This window comes from Benincasa hispida, chromosome 3, assembly GCF_027475165.1.
Source record: "Benincasa hispida cultivar pf3 chromosome 3, pf3_genome.v1.1, whole genome shotgun sequence".
Taxonomy (NCBI): Eukaryota; Viridiplantae; Streptophyta; class Magnoliopsida; order Cucurbitales; family Cucurbitaceae; genus Benincasa; species Benincasa hispida.
In genome coordinates, this window is record NC_143480.1 from 72,832 (window position 1) to 94,412 (window position 21,581).

At 40.3% G+C, this 21,581-nt stretch overlaps 1 protein-coding gene across 20 annotated transcripts in view; it reads left to right on the top strand.

Moving 5' to 3' along the window:
• Positions 1-21,581, top strand: part of LOC120069766 (kinetochore protein) — an 84,729-nt gene that overhangs the window by 27,583 nt on the left and 35,565 nt on the right. For all 20 annotated transcript variants that reach the window (XR_016528295.1, XR_005479675.2, XR_016528293.1 and 17 more), the window contains one exon: positions 13,731-13,820. Coding sequence is in view for 4 of the 20 variants with exons in the window: in XM_039021564.2 (XP_038877492.1) it covers positions 13,731-13,820 (90 nt within the window). In the remaining 16 variants the exon portion in view is untranslated. The remainder of the gene's footprint in view (positions 1-13,730; positions 13,821-21,581) is intronic.

The window sequence follows — 21,581 nt, forward strand, 5'->3', positions numbered from 1 at the left end:
TATTTCACAGTAGGCCTAACAACATCCTAGGATAATCAGCAGTAAACCCCTTACCTTAGGATAACTCACTGACCAAAACAAGACCCTACTCCGCTCGAGGACTTCCTTTACCGACACACGTTCCTGAAACCGATTACAAAAATCCATAAGTGAACGTTAGCTTAGGCCTAAGAATCCCCAAATGACAATGGGCTGCCAAGAAAACAACTTACCCCCAACAGACTGCTCGGCCGGACTGCCGCGAATCGACGACAACCGACACTGTTCCGGTGAGCAAAACGAACGAGGGAAGCTCTGACGCGCGTTGGGCTTCGACTATCGAGCGGCGCGGAAGAGGCTCGCGCGAAACAGAAGAGGGCGCGGATCGGAGCAGACGGTGCGGAACAGAAGCTTGCGGCGCGGATCGGAGGCTTGTGGCGCAAAACAGAAGCAGACGGCGTGTTGGGCCTCGCGCGGAACGGACGGCGCGGCTTGCGTCGGGTCGAATAGCGGGCGGAACGGAAGAGAAGACGACCGGCGAAGGTGATTGTAGCAGGGGGGGACGGCTGGAGGAAGAAGAAGAAGAAAGGAAAGGAAGAAAAAGAAAACCTTTTTTTTGTCCTTTTGCACGCATCCCAATGCCATTTAAAACCCTACTTCTCTTCTAAAAATAACCAATATTCCCCCCCCCCCCCCCCCCCCCCTTCATGTTTTTTTTTTTTTTAAAAAAAACTAAATAACTTTGGGACGTTACACTCTTCCCCCTTTAATAAACTTTCGTCCTTGAAAGTTCTAATCCTGGAAGAGCTTTGGATGTAGTGCCCTCATCTCGTCCTCTCGCTCCTAAGAGCTTCCTCAAACTGATGATTCTGCCACAGGACCTTCACCAGTGGCACTTCCTTCCTGTGCAAAACTTTCACCTCTCTGGCCACAACTTGCACGGGCTTCTTCTCGTAACTCAAGTTCTCATTCAGTTGCAAGGGCTCAAAGTCCACCATATGCGATGGGTCCGTTAAATACTTTCTCAACATGGAGACATGAAATGCATTATGGATCGTCAACATGGAGCAGACCTGCCACCTCGCGACCTCTCTGGGTCAACCTGGCAGAGGGTTAGATCAAGAAGCGGGCCTTGAACTTCGACTGTATCCCCACTAGGACCGTCGTCCTCAGAAATCCCAGTGGAATATACGGCTATGGCTGCAGCTATTGGGAATGTCGTCACGCAGGCCGTGGTGGGACAGCTAAGGGGCATGGTGGCCGAGCAGATCGCCCAGCATGTACAATCACAGCAGGTGCCATCCTCGTCGGCCCTGTTACCACCAGTTCAGAATCAGGATAAGGCCACAAGTCGGACCATGGTAGGCCCTTCGTTGGAAGTTGGATACCTGCGAGATTTCAAGAAATACGATCCCCCGACGTTTAACAGATCCTTAAAAGACCCCACAAATGCAGAATTGTGGTTGTCCACTGTTGAGGGGATCTTCCAGTACATGAGGTGTCCAGAGGAGCAGAAGCTGCAGTGTGCCGCTTTCGTTCTCATCGACAATGCCAAGCGCTGGTGGCGTTCGGTTGAAAGAATGATAGAAGCCGGTGGAGGCCAAGCCACGTGGGATTAGTTCAAGGAGCGGTTTTATGAGAAGTACTTCTCTGCTCATGTGAGGTACAACAAGCAGGCTGAGTTCATGAACTTGAAGTAGGGAACCATGACAGTGGAAGAGTATGAAGAGGAGTTTGATAAATTGTCCTGTTTTGTCCCTGACCTGGTGTTTACCGAAGCAAAGAGGGTTGAGAGGTTTGTACAAGGACTCCGAGACGGGGTGCGAGGCATCGTGCAAGTCCTGGACCTCCCACCTACGCCGCAGCCTTCCGAACGGCAGCACGCGTGGGTTGTTCTTCAGGGATAGAGTTCCTGAAGTCCTTGACGGAGGAACCGGCCCCCGGCCAGAAGAGGAAGGTTGAGCAGAAAGCTCCGGGACCTTCGCAGAAGGTCCAGAGTACAAGCAGACCAGTAGGGAATGCTCAACGACAGGCTACGACTTTAGGAGGAGTTTGGAAGGAAAGGCCGGTGTGCAAGTCTTGTGGAAAGCGTCATTGGGGACGTTGTCTGATAGGCATCGGGACATGTTTCAGATGTAAACAGGTAGGGCATACGGCAGACCAATGCCCTAGTAGTGGTTCCGGAAGTGCGGGGGGTTAGCCCCCGAGTTCGCATCAGGGTAGTTCAAGCCGACACCAGCAGCAGGGTTGGGTCTATGCCACCAGTCGTCGGGAGGTTGAGCTCTCGGGAACAGTGGTGACAGGTACACTCCCAATCTTGGGACATTATGCCTTAACATTATTTGACTCGGGCTCGTCCCACTCTTTCATTTCGTCATTGTTTGTGAAGCATGCCATGTTAGTTTTGGAGCCTTTGGGCTATGTTTTGTCAGTGTCAACACCGTCGGGAGAAATTATGATAGCCAGTGAAAAGATAAAAGCATGTCAGTTAGAAATAGCAAACCGCACCCGCGATGTGACTCTGATAGTATTAGACATGCGCGATTTCGATGTAATTCTGGGCATGGATTGGTTGGCTGCCAACCATGCTAGTATAGATTGTTCTCGTAAAGAGGTGAATTTTAACCCTCCTAGAGAAGCCAGCTTTAAGTTCAAAGGGGCCGAATCCGAATTCCGAATCTTGGTCCGAATCTTGGGCCTGGGGCGTTACAGTTTGTTTGGTTCTCTCAATTACTACCTTACAACATAAGCTTCAGTCACACCATCTTTCCCCAACTATTTGCTCTCTTTGTTTAGCAAATAGTAAGGATGTACAACAACTGTTATTTGATTGTTCCTTCTCTAGTTCAACAGTTGCTATGCAATGTTGATGGAGTGTGGGTTAATCAAGCTTTAGATTCAAGGCTTTGGTCTTTGGATGCTTCAGGGAATTACTCGATCAAGTCAATGTCTAAACATTTGAATGTTTCTTCTCCTTTTGATGAGGAGATAGTTCATGTTGTTTTAGAAGTCTAAAAGTCCAAGATTCAACATACTGTCATGGTGATTTATGGATCTCTTAATTACTTGGTAACCTTGCAGCACAAGCTTCGGGATCAATTTTTGCCCCTTTCTATTTGTCCACTTTGTTCCGCAAATGGTGAAGATTTGCCGTATTTGTTGATTACTTGTTCTTTTCTAGCCATTGTTGGTTGAAGTTGTTCTCTTTTATCAACTTACATGGTGTTGTTGGGCAATCAATTAAGGAGAATGTCTCTCAATTGGTTGTTGGTTTGTTATTATCCTCAAAAGCACAACTTTTTTGGTCCAAAAGTCTTGATTTCAGAAATTTAGTTTGAACAAAACCAGAGAGTATTCCATGATAAGCCCTTTGATTGGTCAGATTGCTTTGGCTCAACTTGTCTCCTAGCTTCTTCTTGGTGTGCTCAATTGCGAATTACTCAATTCAGGCTATATGTCTTAATTGGAATGCATTTATCTGTTCTATGTAATTTTGTACTTAAGTGTCACACCCCCTCCCAGCTTACCCATCTAATTTAGAAAGAGGAGTGAAGATGCTAAACATCACCTTCCCTGATGACATTGAGCATCCAACTAACCAACTCATCTTGTACATGAACCTGAACAGTTACACAATGATCATTAATTTCCATTCGACATATTCCATTTCATGACATTCACAAACACATTTCATAGCTTTCCCATCTCCTGTTATATACAAACCATCAACAAAGTTTATGTACTACAGAAACACTTTTTATAACTATACAACCAAACAAGTACTTTTGTCCCACGCTCCCAAAACTCAAATACACGTGGTTCGTGCTATGTTGACTATTTACAATAGGACTTCAAAACATGTAGACCTACAATGTAGTAGTAGACCCTCGCCGTGTGTCAGTGAACAACTCGGCTTGAGTCCGGAACTTTATTGCTACCTAGAGGTGACATAAAACATTGAAAAGCATAAGCTAAAGCCGAATGAGTGGTAATTTAATATGAACATAAGTGTTCTTTTTCTAAATCATCAATAAAGTTGGTCAAATCATTCAGTAAATCATTGGCAAAGTATAAAAGATTCAGTAACATCTCAAACACGTGCTAGTAAAACAGTGGCATGATCTTATCTTATAGAAAGCACATTATAAAGCATTTAGGAGTTATCAGAAAACCATACCAACTTTGTACCCAAATACTCGTTTATAACTACGGGTTACTCTGGACAAGGAATGCTTCACGTGGTGTAAACCAAATAACAAGGTCATATGTGCACGAGAGCTGCCTCAAGGCTAAACATAGATACACACTACAAACTCAGGTTACTCTGGACTATCCAAAATACTCTGGCCACATCAGACCCTAGTAGCCCCTTGATAGCCTGGGTGGCGCTACAGGCGTAGGTTCCTTTGGACTTCTCAGTATACTTTGGCCATATCTGACTCCGGTAGCTCTCTGATCGCCTGCTGTTGAAACACATTCAAGTAGCATGGGAAAATAACCATCTCTCGTGTATAAGAATTAGTAGTTTGAAATCACTTTCACAAACCATTCAACATTCTTAAATCCACCATCAAGAGGTTTTCTTACAAAAGCATACAAATCACAATAATGTAAAATCAGGTTCCAAATTATATTTTCTTAAATCCAGCTCATATCAAGTCAATAGGAATTCAGAATTCAAGATTCAAGCATTTTTAAAATAATAATAAAGTAAAACAGATGAGTTGGTTAGTTGGATGCTAAATGTCATGAGGGGAGGATGTTTAGCATCTTCAATCCTCTTTCTAGATTAGGTGGATAATCTGGAAGGGGGTGTGACATTAAGTTTTATTGGAATTCATGTATTGGGAAATGATGAGGGTGCTATGGGTGTGTCTACCTAGTTGAGATACCCCGTTGCACCTATTGACCCTTCTATCTTTTATAATCTTGTGCTTACATTGAGATTTGTTTTTTTTGCATTTTGAGCAATAGTCTCTTTTCATTATATCAATTGAGACAATTGGGAACCTTCAAGGGTAAAAAATATCAATGGGGCATATTGGTTTCTTTTTGTTGATGACCACACACATTTGTGTTGGACATTCTTTGTGAAAGATAAATCTGAAGCCAACCAACTATTCACAATCTTTCCTAAAATGATCCAAACCCATTTTCAAACCAGTACCAAAACACTTAAAACTGACAATGCTCGTGATTTTTCAACTCTACTTTTGGTCTCTATCTTCAATTTCATGGTATAGTTCACCAAAGTTCTTATGTTCACACACCCTAACAAAATGCTGTAGTTGAACGCTGAAATACCATCTCCTCAATGTAGCTCGATCTCTAATGCTCGCTTCACAAGTTCCATAAACTTTTTGGGGTGAAGCTTCTTAACTGATGCATATCTCATAAATAGGTTGTCCTCCCGCATTCTGAAGTTCAACAATTTACTTGCACTATTACCTACCTCTTGTCTCGTGTCTCCACTATCACTAAACATATTTGGGTGTAATGCATTAGTTCACATATATTTCGAGCATTGTTAACTTGATGCAAGATGTATGAAACACATCTTTCTTTGATACTCTCCAAACAAGAAAGGTTACAAATGTTATCCTCCAATTTTACCAATTCTTTCACACCATGGATGTCACATTCTTTGAAAACCAGTCATATTTTTCCAGTTATGCGATTTTGAGGGATCATTATGATCTTGAACCAAATAATTGGGATTGTTTTCTGACTTTCCTTTAATCTCATCTTCTGAAGATGCTCCTGTACCTTCTTCTAAGCCAACTCCCATATCTACCTCCAAGTCTAAATTGCAAGTTTCCTCGTGAAGAGCAAGACAACTTGTGAGAAATTAAATACAATCTGCTTAAGTTCAGTGTTGAAATTAGGGTTTTGCGCTCTAGTGACAATTTTGTCTTTTTCATTGTATCCTAGGGTTTCCCTGTTCTCTATTTAAGTTGTTGGTCTACTGTATTCCATCGTATCAGTTTCTAATAATTCCCTTATCCCGTGGTTTTTCTCCCTAATTAGAGTTTTCCACGTAAATTCTTGGTGTGCTATTTTCTTTTCCCTACTCTATTTTTCATCATGGCATCAGAGCATGGAGACGAAACCCTGACCACCATTGAGGAAAATCCAATAGGAGAATCCCAAACCAATAACCTAGATATAACCACTGTTATCCAAAAAGCCATTGATAGATACTTCCAAACCCTTCTTCCCCAGTTTCGTGAAGACCAGCTGCTGCCGCCCTACCCACTGCCGATTAGTCAAGTTTCCATCCTTCGGGAGTGCCGCCGGCCTTCTCCTCTCAGGTCGGAGCCTCATCCCAGTCTTTGCCGCACCAAAGGACAGATGAAAGAGGTATGGGTATTTTCCAGCCACGTATGAGCAACCGAATGGGGCAGTTTTCGCCAAGTATGGATGAGTTTGGAGGGGGCGAGTCTTCATCATACCACCAGGACCAAGGAAATATAATCAAAGATCGAGTTACCCAGTTGCAGTTGCAGATTAAACAACAGAACGAGATGTTTCAACAGCAACTTGCTGCTATTGGGGAAGCCATGGGATCGAAATCCAAGATCCAATCAGATCTAAATCCATACCCTGAAAACTCGGTAACTTCGTTCCCTACTTACTCCTCAAATTTATGTTCTGGAACTATAGGCAATTCTTCTGGAATTATTATAGGGGAAAAGTTGAATGGTGATAATTACTTCTCTTGGTCCCAATCTATTAAAATGGCTCTTGAGGGCCGTCATAAATTTGGATATCTGACTGGTGAAATACCAAAATCAAGGATCGGGGGACCCCAAGAGCGAATGTAGAAAGGAGAGGATTCTTTGTTGGGATCAACTTTGATTGGCAGTATGGAACCTCAGGTTGGAAAACCTTTATTGTATGCAGCTACAGCCCGTGATATTTGGGAGGCAGCCCAGAAACTCTACTCCAGGAGACAGAATGCCTCACGTTTGTATACTCTACGTAAGCAGGTCCATGAATGCAAACAGGGAACGATGGACGTTACCACTTACTTTAACAAGCTATCTCTGTTATGGCAAGAGATGGATTTGTGCCGTGAGATGATCTGGAACTGTCCTTGTGGAGGAGTGCTACATTATTAGTCTGAAGAAACGGATCGCGTGTATGACTTTCTTGCAGGTCTCAACTCTAAATTTGATACAGTGCGCAGTCGTATATTGGGGACCAGACCTATACCATCCCTAATGGAGTTTTGTTTTGAAGTTCGCCTGGAAGAAGATAGGTCGAGAGCCATGAACAGTACACCTATAATACCAACAGATTCCGCTGCTTTCAAAACATCAGGTCCGGTACAAGATAAATAGAACAGTAAGCCACCCCCAGTGTGTGAACATTGCAAGAAACCCTGGCACACTAAAGATAAGTGCTGGAAACACCACGGTCGACCGCCTAATGGTAAGAAACGACAGCCAAGTCGGGCTCTCGTAGGTGAATCTGTTACTGAAGATACTCAGACTCAGAACCAGGAAACTACTCAGAACACTACTACAGTAGGTGTAAGTGCAATCGCCCATACAGGTACTTTTCAATCTTTTGGTCTTGTGAGTATAACTGGTAATAAATCATGGATATTAGACTCAGGAGCCACAGATCACCTTACTGGTTCTTCTGATCAATTTTTATCTTATCAACCTGGTGCTGGAAATGAAAGAATCAGAATTGCAGATGGGTCCTTTGCTCCTGTTGTTGGAAAAGGATGAGTGTCACCCTTTGTCGGCTTAGTACTCCAAGATGTGTTGCATGTGCCAAAAGTGTCTTACAATCTGTTATCTATTAGTAAGCTAACAAGAGATTTGAAGTGTTGTGTTAGTTTCTCATCTGATGATGTTGTGTTTCAGGATCTGACCTCGGGGAGGACGATTGGCACTGCCTGGCATGACAGGGGACTCTATTTCCTTATTGAAGAAGCTTCCTTTAGACAATGTGATAGAACTAGTTTGTTTTTTTCTCATTTTTCCATTTCTGAAATTGATTATATGTTGTGGCATTATCATCTTGGCCATCCTAATTTCCAGTATATGAACTATTTGTTCCCTCACTTTTTCGCAATATTAATATCTCTAAATTGAAAGTGATGTGTGTGTCCAGGCAAAACGGCCTCATGTTTTTTTCTCTTCTCAGCCCAATAAGCCGTTTAAACCGTTTACTTTATTCCATAGTGATGTCTGGGGTCCTTCACCAGTCACTACCATAACTGGGAAGCGTTGGTTTGTAACCTTTATTGACGATCATACTCGTCTAACCTGGGTTTTTCTATTGACAGATAAATCAGAAGTCATTTCAGTTTTCCAACAATTTTACAATTCCATAGAAACCTAGTTCAACGCTAAAATCGCTATTCTCAGAAGTGATAATGGTCGAGAATACCTTAGTAACACCTTACGAGAATTCCTTACCTCCAAAGGTGTTGTCCATCAGAGTTCCTGTGCATACACTCCTCAACAAAATGGAATGGCCGAACGGAAAAACCGTCACCTAGTTAAAGTTGCCCGCTCTCTTATGTTGTCTACCTCTCTTTCCTCTTATTTGTGGGGTGATGCTATCCTGACAGCAACCCATCTAATAAACCGCATGCCATCCTGAGTCCTAAAATTCCAAACCTCATTAGACTATTTCAAAGAGTCTTACCCAAACCCTAGATTTCTTTCTGATGTACCCCTTCGTGTCTTTGTCTGTGTGGTGTTCGTCTATACACACGGACCTAATCGTACCAAGTTTACCCCTCGAGCACAAAAATGCGTTTTTGTAGGATACCCTCTACATCAGCGTGGGTACAAGTGTTATCACCCTCCTTCCAGGAAATACTTTGTCTTTATGGATGTGACCTTCGAAGATCATCCATTCTTTCCCAATGGTTCTTTTCAGGGGGAGCATTCCAGTGAAGAAACCAATTGGGGTCCCAGTCTTTCTACCTTACCTGAACCTGAACCCATCCTTGATGTCAGTGTCAACACCAATGCACCCATCCTCCCAACTGAACAAGTTGCTTGGATCACGTACCATAGAAAGAATCTCAGGAAGGAAATAGCGCCACCTGTCATCTCTCCGGCTCCAGTTCATGAGTCTGAACAGAGATCAGTTCCAGGTACTAGTAGTCCTATCCCTGATCATGATAATAAATGTGATAACACTGATGCTTGTGTTGAAAATGTTGAGAGCAAAAGCAGGGAAGATAATGCCAGCAAGGATGTGATTGAGGTTGATGATGGTGCAAAGACAGATGAGTGTGTGACTTTTGAGGACATGGTAGAACCTAGAAAAGAAGCTTCTCTTATTCCCGCTGGAAAAAATGTTGAGTGGGAAAATAACAGAACCGGAGGGAGAATGCAGTATGTCAGAAGAAAATAAAGATAGAGATGAATTCCTTGATCTTTCGATTGCCCTGAGGAAAGGTACGAGATCATGTACTAAATATCCGTTGCAAAGTTACTTGTCCTATAGTAATTTATCTCTTGAGTTCAAGGCCATCACTACAAGCCTAGACACAGTGGTGATACCAAAAGGTATACACACCGCATTGGAAAGTCCTGAATGGAAAGCCGCAGTTATAGAAGAAATGAAAGCCCTCGAGAAAAATCATACGTGGGATCAAGTCAATCTTCCAAATGGTCATAAAGCAGTCGGATGTAAATGGGTATCCACAATAACGTATAAGCCTGATGGAACTGTTGATAGATACAAAGCAAGATTAGTGGCCAGGGGTTTTACTCAGACGTTTGGGGTTGATTATTCAGAGACCTTTTCGCCAGTTGCAAAGCTAAATACAGTTTGGGTCCTCCTTTCTAATGCAGTTAATAAGGATTGACCCTTTCACCAGCTTGATGTGAAGAATACTTTTCTCAATGGAGAACTGGAGGAAGAAGTCTATATGAGTCCTCCCCCAGGATTTGAGAAACAGTTTGATCACCGAGTTTGCAGATTGAGAAAGTCCTTATATGGGCTAAAATAGTCACCAAGGGCTTGGTTTGGTAGATTTACTATGTTTGTAAAATCTCAAGGATATAAACAGAGTCATTCTGATCATACTCTGTTTACTAAAAGGTCTGTATCTGGGAAAATCGCAGTTTTGATTGTTTATGTTGATGACATTGTTATTTCAGGTGATGATACTTCAGAGATTGACCGATTGAAGGCAAAGATAGCCGAGGAATTCAAGATCAAGGACCTTGGAAAACTAAGATACTTCCTCGGAATGGAAGTAGCTCGATCAAGAGAAGGAATTTCAGTTTCCCAAAGGAAGTATACTCTGGACTTGCTCAAGGAAACAGGTATGACGGGGTGCAAACTAGTTGATACCCCTATAGAAGCCAATGCAAAGTTAAGTAATATGAGTGAGCAAAGAAAGATATCCCTATAGTGAGCAAAGAAAGATATCAGCGATTTGTTGGGAAATTAATATATCTTTCTCATACTAGACTTGACATCTCTTATGCAGTAAGTATGGTAAGTCAGTTTATGCAGTCACCATACGAAGAACACATGAGGGCAGTAGAACGCATTTTGAGATATCTGAAAACTTCTCCAGGGAAAGGCTTGATGTTCAGGAAAACTGGAAAACGATGTATCGAAGCTTACACCGATGTTGATTGGGCAGGATCCGTAGTAGACAAAAAATCAACATCAGGATATTGTACCTTTGTGTGGGGCAATCTTGTTACATGGAGAAGCAAAAAACAAGGTGTTGTTGCCCGAAGCAGTGCTGAGGCAGAATACAGGGCCATGAGTCAAGGAATCTGTGAAGAGATCTGGCTTGAAAAAGTCTTGAAAGACCTTAATCAAGAGCATACCAGCCCAATGAAACTCTACTGTGATAATAAAGTAGCCATAAGCATAGCAAACGACCCTGTTCAACATGACAGAACAAAGCATGTGGAGATTGACGGACACTTTATCAAGGAAAGACTCGATAATGACAACATTTGTGTTCCTTATATTCCCCCCAATCAACAAATTGCAGATGTCCTAACAAAGGGGCTTTCCAGACAGTTGTTTGACGCTTGTGTGAGCAAGTTGGGACTTATTGATATCTACGCCCCAACTTGAGGGGGAGTGTTGAAATTAGGGTTTTGCGCTCTAGGGGCAATTTTGTCTTTTTCATTGTACCCTAGGATTTTCCTATTCTCTATTTAAGCTGTTGGTCTACTGTATTCCATTGTATCAGTTTCTAATCATAATTCCCTTATCCCATGGTTTTTCTCCCTAATTAGGGTTTTCCACATAAATTCTTGGTGTGTTATTTTCTTTTTCCTACTCTATTTTTCATCATTCAGCAAAGTCAAGATTTAAATTTTTTTTGAACAAGAAACAACCCACTTCATTAAAATAATGAAAGATGTTACAAGTGTATGAAATGAAACAAACCATAAAGAGCAAAACTATTCAAAACAAAACAAAACAAAACAAAAAGGATCAGCAAATGCACCAGGACATCTCAACTAGGTTGACACCTCCATAGCATTCTCATCATCTCCTAGAAAGAAGAACAGAAATTCAATTCAATTGCTGAGTACAATACTGGAAGACCTTGCCTATTTAAAGGCATACAACAAAAAGATAATCTGAAAATTAAAAGAAGCCACAACTAGGTTGTTACAAGATCAAGAAAGCGGGAAGATGAAGGCGTTCCAATTGAGACTGAAATCTTAGTATCTCTAAAATAGTGCACGAGACATTAGTGCACATGACTATTGCTCTAAGAAAAGGTATTCGCTCATGTACTCAACATCCTCCGTACCACTTGTTTATACTAATCTGTCACAACTTTTTACTTTTTAGAGCATTTGTGACATCACTAGCTCAGGTATAAACTCCAAACATTTTTAAGGAAACATTATATAAACCTAAATGGAAAGCAACTACTCTAGAAGAGTTGTAGGTCCTTGAGAAAAAGGGACATGGGTACTTATAGATTTGCCCTCAGGTAAACGCATAGTTGGATGTAAATGGGTCCTTTCAACCAAACATAAACCAAATGGCAGTATAGAGAGATCCAAAGCTCGCTTTGTGGCCAAAGGATTCACCCAAGCTTATGGGATAGACTATCAAAAAAACTTTTTCCCTAGTCGCTAACTTAAATACTATTCGGGTACTTCTCTCTATTGCTACAAATCTAGATTGGCCATTATTTTAACTTGATGTAAAGAATGAATTTTTTAATGGTGATCTGGTGGAGGAAGATACATGGATATACCCTAAGAATTTAAGGACAATTATACTAGAGGTACGAGTGTTCAAAAACCCGATCAACCCAACCTTAAAGAAGCACAAACACGTGACATGGATTTGATACTATAAGAACACGACGACATACAATTTCTGAAAAAGTAGGACATAACACGTTTGGGACATGTTAATTTACATATATATATACACACACACATTCATGTGCATATTTTGACATTTTATGAATGTTTAGTAATTTTAATATAATTTTCTACCAAGTTTAAACGTTAAAAGAACTTTCAGAGATGATGATCCTCCTTTCTGAATCTATTCTTGTTGACTTCTAAATTCAAACTACAATTATATGATCAATGGCTCCGTAAATTGAAAAACATTAAAAGAACATTCATCAATAGTATCCCTTTTTTCTCGTGGATGGCGCTGGACATAAGAGATAGAAAGTGTACTATTAAACATGGCATACACTTTTATTTACTGGGGTAAACTGCCAAATGGCAATTTTCATGCAACAATCCATTTAGGTTTTCTAGAAACTATTATAGTAGAAAGTATATTGCCATCCGGCAGTTCATGCAACCAACTCTTAGTGCTTACAAAGATACTCTTCTTCTTCACGGCTTTTCTTCTCATTTTTTTTGTTCTTTTGTCCACTGTACTCTTCTTGTTCTAACATTTTGCTTCTTTTATTTTTTCTCCTTTCTGTTCTCTTCTTGCTCCAACATTTTCTTCTTTCATTACTATTCTTTTTCTATCTTCTCTTTCTCCGTCCGTGCTCCTCCTTCCACTCTTCTTAACCCTGCTCTTCTTTCCTATTCTTCGTTCTCTTCAACTCTTCTTCTGCAAAATTTTCTTTTTCCCCAAATTTTTCTTCTTCCCGTGTAAAGAGATCGCCTCAAAAAACTAGAACACATGTTCATGGCGACTAAGTGTCGGAAAGCGTGACCTAGAGTGTCCTCATGTGTCCAAAAATAAAAATAATAAAATAATAGATATGCATAATAGCGTGTCAACCCAATGTCGGGAGCGTGTTCAAGTGTGTCGGTGTCTGACACATGTCTGGCACGGACACTTGAAACATTTTGCATGTGTCGGTGCTTATAGTCAAGCTTCAAAAACGAACTTTTCTGGGCTCATAGCCTAGGAGAATATTTGCTGATTCTCTACTTTTGTTCTTGCCCCAAACCAGTGTAGTTTTGGTGTGGTGGGGAGGATTTTAATCTTTAATATTATCACACTTTTGTTTCTTGTAATTTTTTTATGTGACTCATGTTTCATGCAAGTCTCTTATTGCTGTTATTTTTATTATTAATCTCTTGTTCTACATTGTCCATGAACCTTATACAGAGAGCAGTATCTTCTATGATTGTCATATTTTTTGTACATTTTGCGGATTGAATGTTGATTTCTGCTTGTTATATTTGTCAGAGATTTTTTTTTGGTTTATTTATGATGCAAACTGAATATGAATATGCTCTATCTGTTTTTAAAACTCTTGCTATCTTCTCACTGCTTCTTTTGTCTATTTTCAGATCTCTAATGCAGAATTTCTCTTAGTACAAAGTGTCCAAGAAAATGCTAATTTGCGTTCAAAAATTGTTCAATCACCAGATAAGTTGCAGGTCTTTTTTCCTTGTTTCTATGTTCTTGATGTATCCGTTATAAGAATGTTTAGTTAGTTAGTTATTTTTTAGGTGCTGTATCTAAAAGACCTTAACCAACTACCTTTTATTTACAGGTAGTCTTTGTAAAACAGTTTGATTTTAACCCATGCCTATAAATATTAGGTTCGGTCAGTATTTTGGAGATAATAAAATCATTTGAGAGTTTTTTCTATCCTTTGGTTTTACACCATTTGGTATCAGAGCAGAATTCTGGGAGCTGACGGCAGGGAAAAAGCCTACCAATGGCAATGATTCCGAAGCCATAAACAATGAAGCGGGGAGTTCCACCGCCCAATCACCAAGAACTTTAACGAGTCGCATGTAGTCCATGGAAGAATTCATTGGTGGTCTTCAAAGAATGATGGAAAGACTGATGACAAAAGTTGGTGAAATTGCAGAGGAGCTACAAATGATTAGACAACAACCACAAAACCAAGTGAATAATGCAAGAATCAACAATCCCCCTCAAGAAAGGCAAAACCCCAACGTTCGACTTGGGAATCAACCAAGAAACATTCAAGATTGGCCTGCATTACAACAAGAACAACCAAGAATGCCAAACCTTCAGCCAAGAATGCTTAATTTCCAGAGAAGACAACGGCAGTACAGTGACCCTTCAACCGAAGTAGAAGGAGAAAATGAAAAACACCTAAGGCGTTGGAGGGCTGTGGGACACCAACATCAAGAACAGAATGAATATAGAGTAAGATTAGATATTCCCACGTTTAATGGGAAAAGAGGCATAGAAGACTTCTTGGAGTGGATCAAGAATGTCGAAAGCGTCTTCAAATATGCTAATACTCCAGAACATAAGAAAGTTCAGCTGGTGGCTTTGAAATTTCGTGGTGGTGCTTCAGCTTGGTGGGAGCAATTGGAAGTAAATAGGTATCGAAATAGGAAGAATCCTATCACAAGTTGGGAGAGGTTGAAATGGCTAATGAAGGACAGGTTCTTTGCCTACCAATTATGAGCAAATTTTGTATACGTATCAAAACTTGGGTCAGGGACCCAGATCTGTGGTTGAGTACACAACATCGGCTAGGTGCATGAACTAATCTACCTGAAAATGAGCAACATCTCACCGCAAGATTCACTGGAGGGTTGCGTGTGGACATTAAAAAAAAGGTCAAGATTCAATCTTTGGGTTTTCTTTCTGATGTCATTTCTTTAGTCGAGACTGTGAAAGAAATGAATGATTCTCAAAATAAGAGAATTAATAGAAGAAATCAACGGGATTCTACGGCCACTGATGCTAGGAAAAACACTTCTCCAATGATAAGAACTCAAACCAACCAATCTCAGGGGAGTACTTCGAAACTGAAAGAGGCAGAGACATCCAACAACAAAGATCAAAGTCAAGGTGAAAACACAAAGAAGCAAACTAATCCTTTAAGGTCGTCCAACTTTTGGAAAGTGATTTAGATGTGGAAAAACAGGGCATTTGTCCAATAACTGTCCAGATTGTCGAACAATGGCAGTGGTGAAGAAGAAGATGCATTCGATTACACCTTAGATGATGAAGAAGTGGAGGAAACAAATTTCTTGGAACCAGATGAGGGTGACAGTGTTTCTTGTGTTATTCAAAGAATTTTGCTTACACCAAAGAATGAACCAAATTCTCAACGACACTCCTCGTTCAAAACAAGATGCACAGTAAAAGGAAGGGTATGTAATGTCATAATTGACAGTGGTAGCTTCGAGAATGTGGTTTCTAAAAAACTTGTTCAAGCCCTCGATCTCCCATTAGAACCACACCCGAGCCCATATGAAGTGAGTTGGATTGAGAAAGGGGGAAAAGCACCGGTTTCTCACACTTGCACCATTCAATTATCTATTGGCAACAACTATAAAGATCAAATAGTCTGCGATGTTTTGGATATGGACATCTGCCACATCCTCCTCGGACGGCCTTGGCAATATGATTTGCAAGCAATCCACAAGGGCCGTAACAATACATATGAATTCTCTTGGCATGGGAGGAAAATAGTTTTCCATCCACTTCATAAACCAGTCACAACAAACGCCACAAAGGAACCTAAAGGTCAGCTATATTGTGTCTTAAATGGCAAACAATTTATCGGACAAAAGGAAGACGTGGTCTGGGTTTAGTAGTGAAAGGACATGAAGAAATGATTTCTACGACACCATTACCTGCCACAGTATAACAACTATTTGAGGAATTTCCAAATATTAGTAACACTCTAACTCAATTACTCCCCTCTGGGACATCCAACACCAAATAGATTTCATTCCGGGAGCCTCTTTACCTCACTTGGCCCATTACAAAATGAGCCCGGCAGAATATAAAATCTTGCATGATCATATTTAAGATTTACTCCACAAAGGCTTCATCCAACATAGTATTAGCCCGTGTGCAGTCCCAGCATTCATCCAACATAGTGGTGCTAACATCTTTTCTAAATTGGATCTCCATAGTGGTTATCATCAAATTTGTATAAAACCTGGCGATGAATGGAAAACCGCCTTCAAAACAAATGAAGGTCTATTTGAATGGCCTGTCATGCCATTTGGCTTCTCAAACGCTCCTAATACATTCATGCGCCTAATGAACAAGGTTTTTCTTCCTTTCCTCAATAAATTTGTTCTTTATTTTGATGACACTTGTTTTTACTAAAACTGTTCAGGAGCACTTGAACCATTTACACACTATTTTTTCCACTTTATACAAAAATCAATTCTACTTAAACACAAAAAATATATATCTTTTTGGTACATGAAATTTCTTTTCTAGGATTTATAATAGGAAAGAATGGAATCAAAGTTGATTCAAAGAAGGTAAAAGACATTTCTAGTTGGCCAACCCCGTCAACAGTTAAAAAATCCAATCTTTCTTAGGTCTAGCATCCTTCTATAGGAAATGCATTAAAAATTTTAGCAAATTAACAGCTCCCTTAACAGACTGCTTACACAAAAACTTCTTCAAATGGTGCACAGAACAGGCATATAGTTTCAACGAAATCAAACACTTCTTAAGCCATAGTCCTGTGCTCAAACTCCCCAACTTTACCATACCTTTTCAAATGGTAGTCGACGCATGTGGCATAGGAATAGGACTAGTTTTATCCCAAAATGGTCACCCTATTGAATATTTTAGTGAAAAACTAAGTCCTCCAAAACAAAATTGGAGCACATATGAACAAGAATTATATGCCCTCGTGAGAGCTCTTAAATAATGGGAGCATTATTTACTTTATAAGGAATTTATTTTACTTATTGACCATTTTTCTTTGAAGTATCTTCAATCTCAAAAACAAATTAGCACGATGCATGCTAGATGACTCTCGTTTCTACAAAGGTTTGACTTTGTTATCTGCCAACAAGCTGGTAAAGACAACGAAGCAGCAAATGCATTAAGTAGAAAGGGAGAACTATTAACTATCCTAGCTGGTGAGGTTACTGCCTTTCACCATATCCCTGATCTATATCCAAGTGACCCCGACTTTCAAGAGATTTGGTACAAATACTCTAATAATATTAACTCCGGTGGCTTCCACATTTTTGATAATTTTCTGTTAAAAAATGACCACTTATGTATCCATAGTACTTCACTTCGGGAATCTCAAATAAAAGATCTCCATTCTGGAGGCCTAGCTGGTCACTTTGGTATTTCTAAAATGATTGACCTTCTTTCAACTCGGTTCTTTTGGTCCCAATTAAACGTGATGTACAAAACTTTGTCAAAAGATGTTTCGTTTGCCAAACTGCCAAAGGAACATCTGTCGATCTCTACACACCTTTACCCAGTCTAACTTCTATATGGGAGGATTTTTCTATGGACTTTGTCCTTGGACTACCAACAACTCAAAGGGGACATGATTCGGTAATGTTAATCGTAGACAGGTTCACTAAAACGAGTCATTTTATACCGTGTAAAAAATCTCATGATGCTGTATACATAGCTAACCTATTTTTCAGGGACATAGTTCGACTTCATGGCATCCCAAAAACTATTGTTTCAAATAGGGATGTAAAATTTCTTAAGTCATTTTTGGAAAACACTTTGGCGAAAGTTTCATACTTCCCTTAAATACAACACTACCAGTCACCCTCAAACAGACGGTCAAACAGAGGTTACTAATTGGACTTTGGGCAATTTAGTACACTGCCTATGTGGAGAACATCCAAAACAATGGGATTTAGTGCTTGCACAAGCTGAATTTGCCTTCAACTTTTTGAAGAACAGATCTACAGGGAAGTGTCCATTTGAAATTGTATATACTAAACCTCCCTTTTTAACTGTTGATCTCGCTCAACTTCCTTCTTCTGTTGATCTTAACAACGATGCTAAAGAGATGGCTGGCAAGATTGTTCAATCCCATCAAGAAGTATAAGTAAACACTTCATACAAAAAGGCAGCTGACACACATCGACGACTCCAACAATTTCAAATAGGGGATTTGGTTATGGTTCATCTTCGAAAAAAACAGATTCCCAGCTGGCACCTATAATAAACTAAAAAATAGAAAGCTCGGTCCTTTCAAAGTCCTTCGAGCGTATGGTTCTAATGCCTATCGTTTGGAATTGCCTCTAGATTTACACATCAATCCAGTGTTCAACGTAGTAGACTTGCATCCTTGTCATGCCTAAGATGACTTTCACTTGACAACTTAAAACAATTGTGGATATGATGATAGTGCTTAGGGGGTGTTGACCTAATTGATATGCCTGGGTGCACTTACTGATCCTTTAATAATTCTTTTAGATTCTTCTTGTTTAGGCAAGACAACTCGAGGACGAGTTTTTTTGTAAGGGGGGAGGAATATGATTTATCAGTTATAAGAATGTTTAGTTAGTTATGTATAGTTAGTTAATTTTTAGGTGCTGTAACTGAAAGACCTTAACCAACTACCTTTTATTTACAGGTAGTCTTTGTAAAACATTTTGTTTTTTTTAACCCATGCCTACACATAATAGGTTAAGTCAGTATTTTGGAGATAATAAAACCATTTGAGAGTTTTTCCTATCCTTTGATTTTACACCAGTTCTTTACCACCATTTTTTAAACTAGAAGTTATGTTCATATTCTCCTGTTGTGGTTTTTTTTAGAGAGAATGATCAATTGATTTCAGTATTGAGATGAAATTACAAAAAAGGCAAAAAAAAAAAAAAACATAATATATACAGGAATTAACATTCCCAATGGGAAGAAAGAAAAGATAAAATAGTTGATTTTCAGAATTTAATGCAACTCACTTCCACTCCAAGGTTTCTACACATCCGAATTCTCGTAAGTGGTCCACTGATCCTTCTGTCTCAGTAAAGAAGCAAATCAATATTTTGATTTGGATTATGCTCAATGGGAATTTAAATACGGCCAAAATTTTACAGCGGAAGTCTACAAATCAGTGCTTGCATCCTTCCATTTGTTTCTTATGTTATATGTTGAGGCAATCCTTGTCATATATTTTGTTTAATGTTGTTATGCTTCTTCACGTTGGTTCACACTTTTTCGTATTTTCAACATTCAGTGCGGAGTTTTGTTGGGTGACCCTTCCTTCCTTTTCTAAACCCCTTTTGATTCCGTATCCGATGCCAAGAGGGGAGTCTTTTGGGAGCTGGCCCAACGGGTGGAGTGTGTTGGCGTCAATTGGTGTCAATAGGGTGGAGGCTGAGGAGGCCAAAAATGTCTTGATTCCTAAAAGGAAAAAGAGCAACGAGAGGAAGTCTGGTGGGGAAGGTGAGTAAGAAGGTGGAGAGAGAGCTTCGGAAGCTCAAAAGCTTTGTTAATTAAGAGAGAAAGAAGGCTTCGAAGGAAGTGACTAATTCCCTGTCTCATCTTTCCATGTTTCTCTCTCCTCCCTCCTCTCCCCTCCTATCCAACCCCTCACCTGTTCCTCCGACCAAACCGCTGGAATCCACCATGCTTTCTCACCTTAACCTTTCTTCTATCTTTCACCATGGACCGTTGCTCTAAACAGCCGAAGCATATCACAGTCGAGAGGAAAAAAATTCTCGATTGACATAGACCCTGGTTCTCATGGCACAAAGATCCTGATAATAGAAACATCAAAAGACAAGTCTTTCTCCATAATGTTACATTGGAGCACTCTCAGTTGGCTCACCGAATCAATCAATAGTCTGCTCCTTTTTCCCCTAAATCAGAAGTTCTTTAAAGAAAGGAGAATTGATGACTGCATTGTGTGGCTTGAAAAAACTTCTAGCAGAAGAGGTTTTTCATTGGAACTTGTCAAGCTTGATTACAACGGGGAAAAAGTCGCCTCATCATTGCAGCTGGATAACAAAGAAGAGGATGGAATTTTTTCATTAACCTCACTACCTTTTATATCTCTGAAGCTAGCTGTTCCATTAATGACAGCCAACAATCATCCTACAAGGAAGCTCTAATTAAGAAGAAAGAGGGGACCTCCTTGACCATGGAAAAAAAGGAGAAAGAAGCTAGCAAGGAAACCAATGCCCTTGTCACCCAACCAATCCTCATTATTGCACCACATACTTCTTCAGCTCCTACACCCATGTTGATTCATTTTTGATACCAGTAACATCATTGTGGTCAAAAGAAGGAACTTCCATAACAGATGGTACCAAATCCTCAAAGCCATACAAGCCGAGGTCACTGCTTTCAGCGCTATTTCACCCTTTCATCCTGATAAAGCTGTCTTATGTTGTGAGGATCCTGAACAAGCAAGAATTCTAGAAAATTATAAGGGCTGACAGAAGATTGGAGCTTTCCACCTTCTCTTCTCTCTATGGAACCATGATGAGCTCTATAATGAACAAGTAATCCCATCTTATGGTGGGTAGATCAAAGTACGAGGCCTTAACATCATACGGTTGGTATATACAATACTATATGGATTGACCTCTTTTTTATGGCTGATTATCACATAGGCCACATTGCTGGAATCCATGGCTTGCTAGCAAGCCAACCGAAGAAGACCAACAAGGGTGAGGTTCCCGAGGCATTCAAAATCTGATGAGGTACAAAGCACAACAAAGCAACTGTACCATGAAGAGTAACCGGTGTCAGACAAACTACCCTTTTCAGCTCAACAATCTGACGTTGCATCAAATCCCCTTCCTCCTCCATGTACCTCATCTGGTGTAGTCAAATCATTAGTGGACCTTGGCTATCCTTGACCCTCTCAAATTACAGACCTAACCACTGGCCTATGCTCCAACTTTTCAAACCTAACCACTGACTAACCCTCCAACTCTTCTATCCTACCTACTGACCCATCCTCCAACTTTTCAAACCTACCCACTGACTAACCCTCCAACTTTTCTAACATACACATTGATCCGCTTGCAGACCCACCAACCAAGGATTTGACTAAACCACTCGATAAATTAACTGTTGAAATATGTTGAATTAGCCTTAAGGGTGTTTTTGTAGTTTACTCTATATTTGCTAAATTAGGGTTTCCCCTCATCCTATTTATATCTGAGGTTGGGTCTCTTATAAGCATGACATTAAAATAATAAAATCTTTTCTATCGTGGTTTTTCTTCCCTGAATTAGGGTTTTCCACGTAAACTCCTTGTGTCGTTTCTTTCCTTTCTATTTCAATATGGTATCAGAGCAAGGTGTTAAAACCCTAGCCTTGATAGAAGAAACTCAGTCATCAAACTTGATAGATGAAGGTACACTGGCAGACATGACTAATGTGGCTGTGATTCAAGCAGCCGTTGATCGATATCTCCAAACCATCTTAAACCCAGCGTAACCCGACCCATCTGG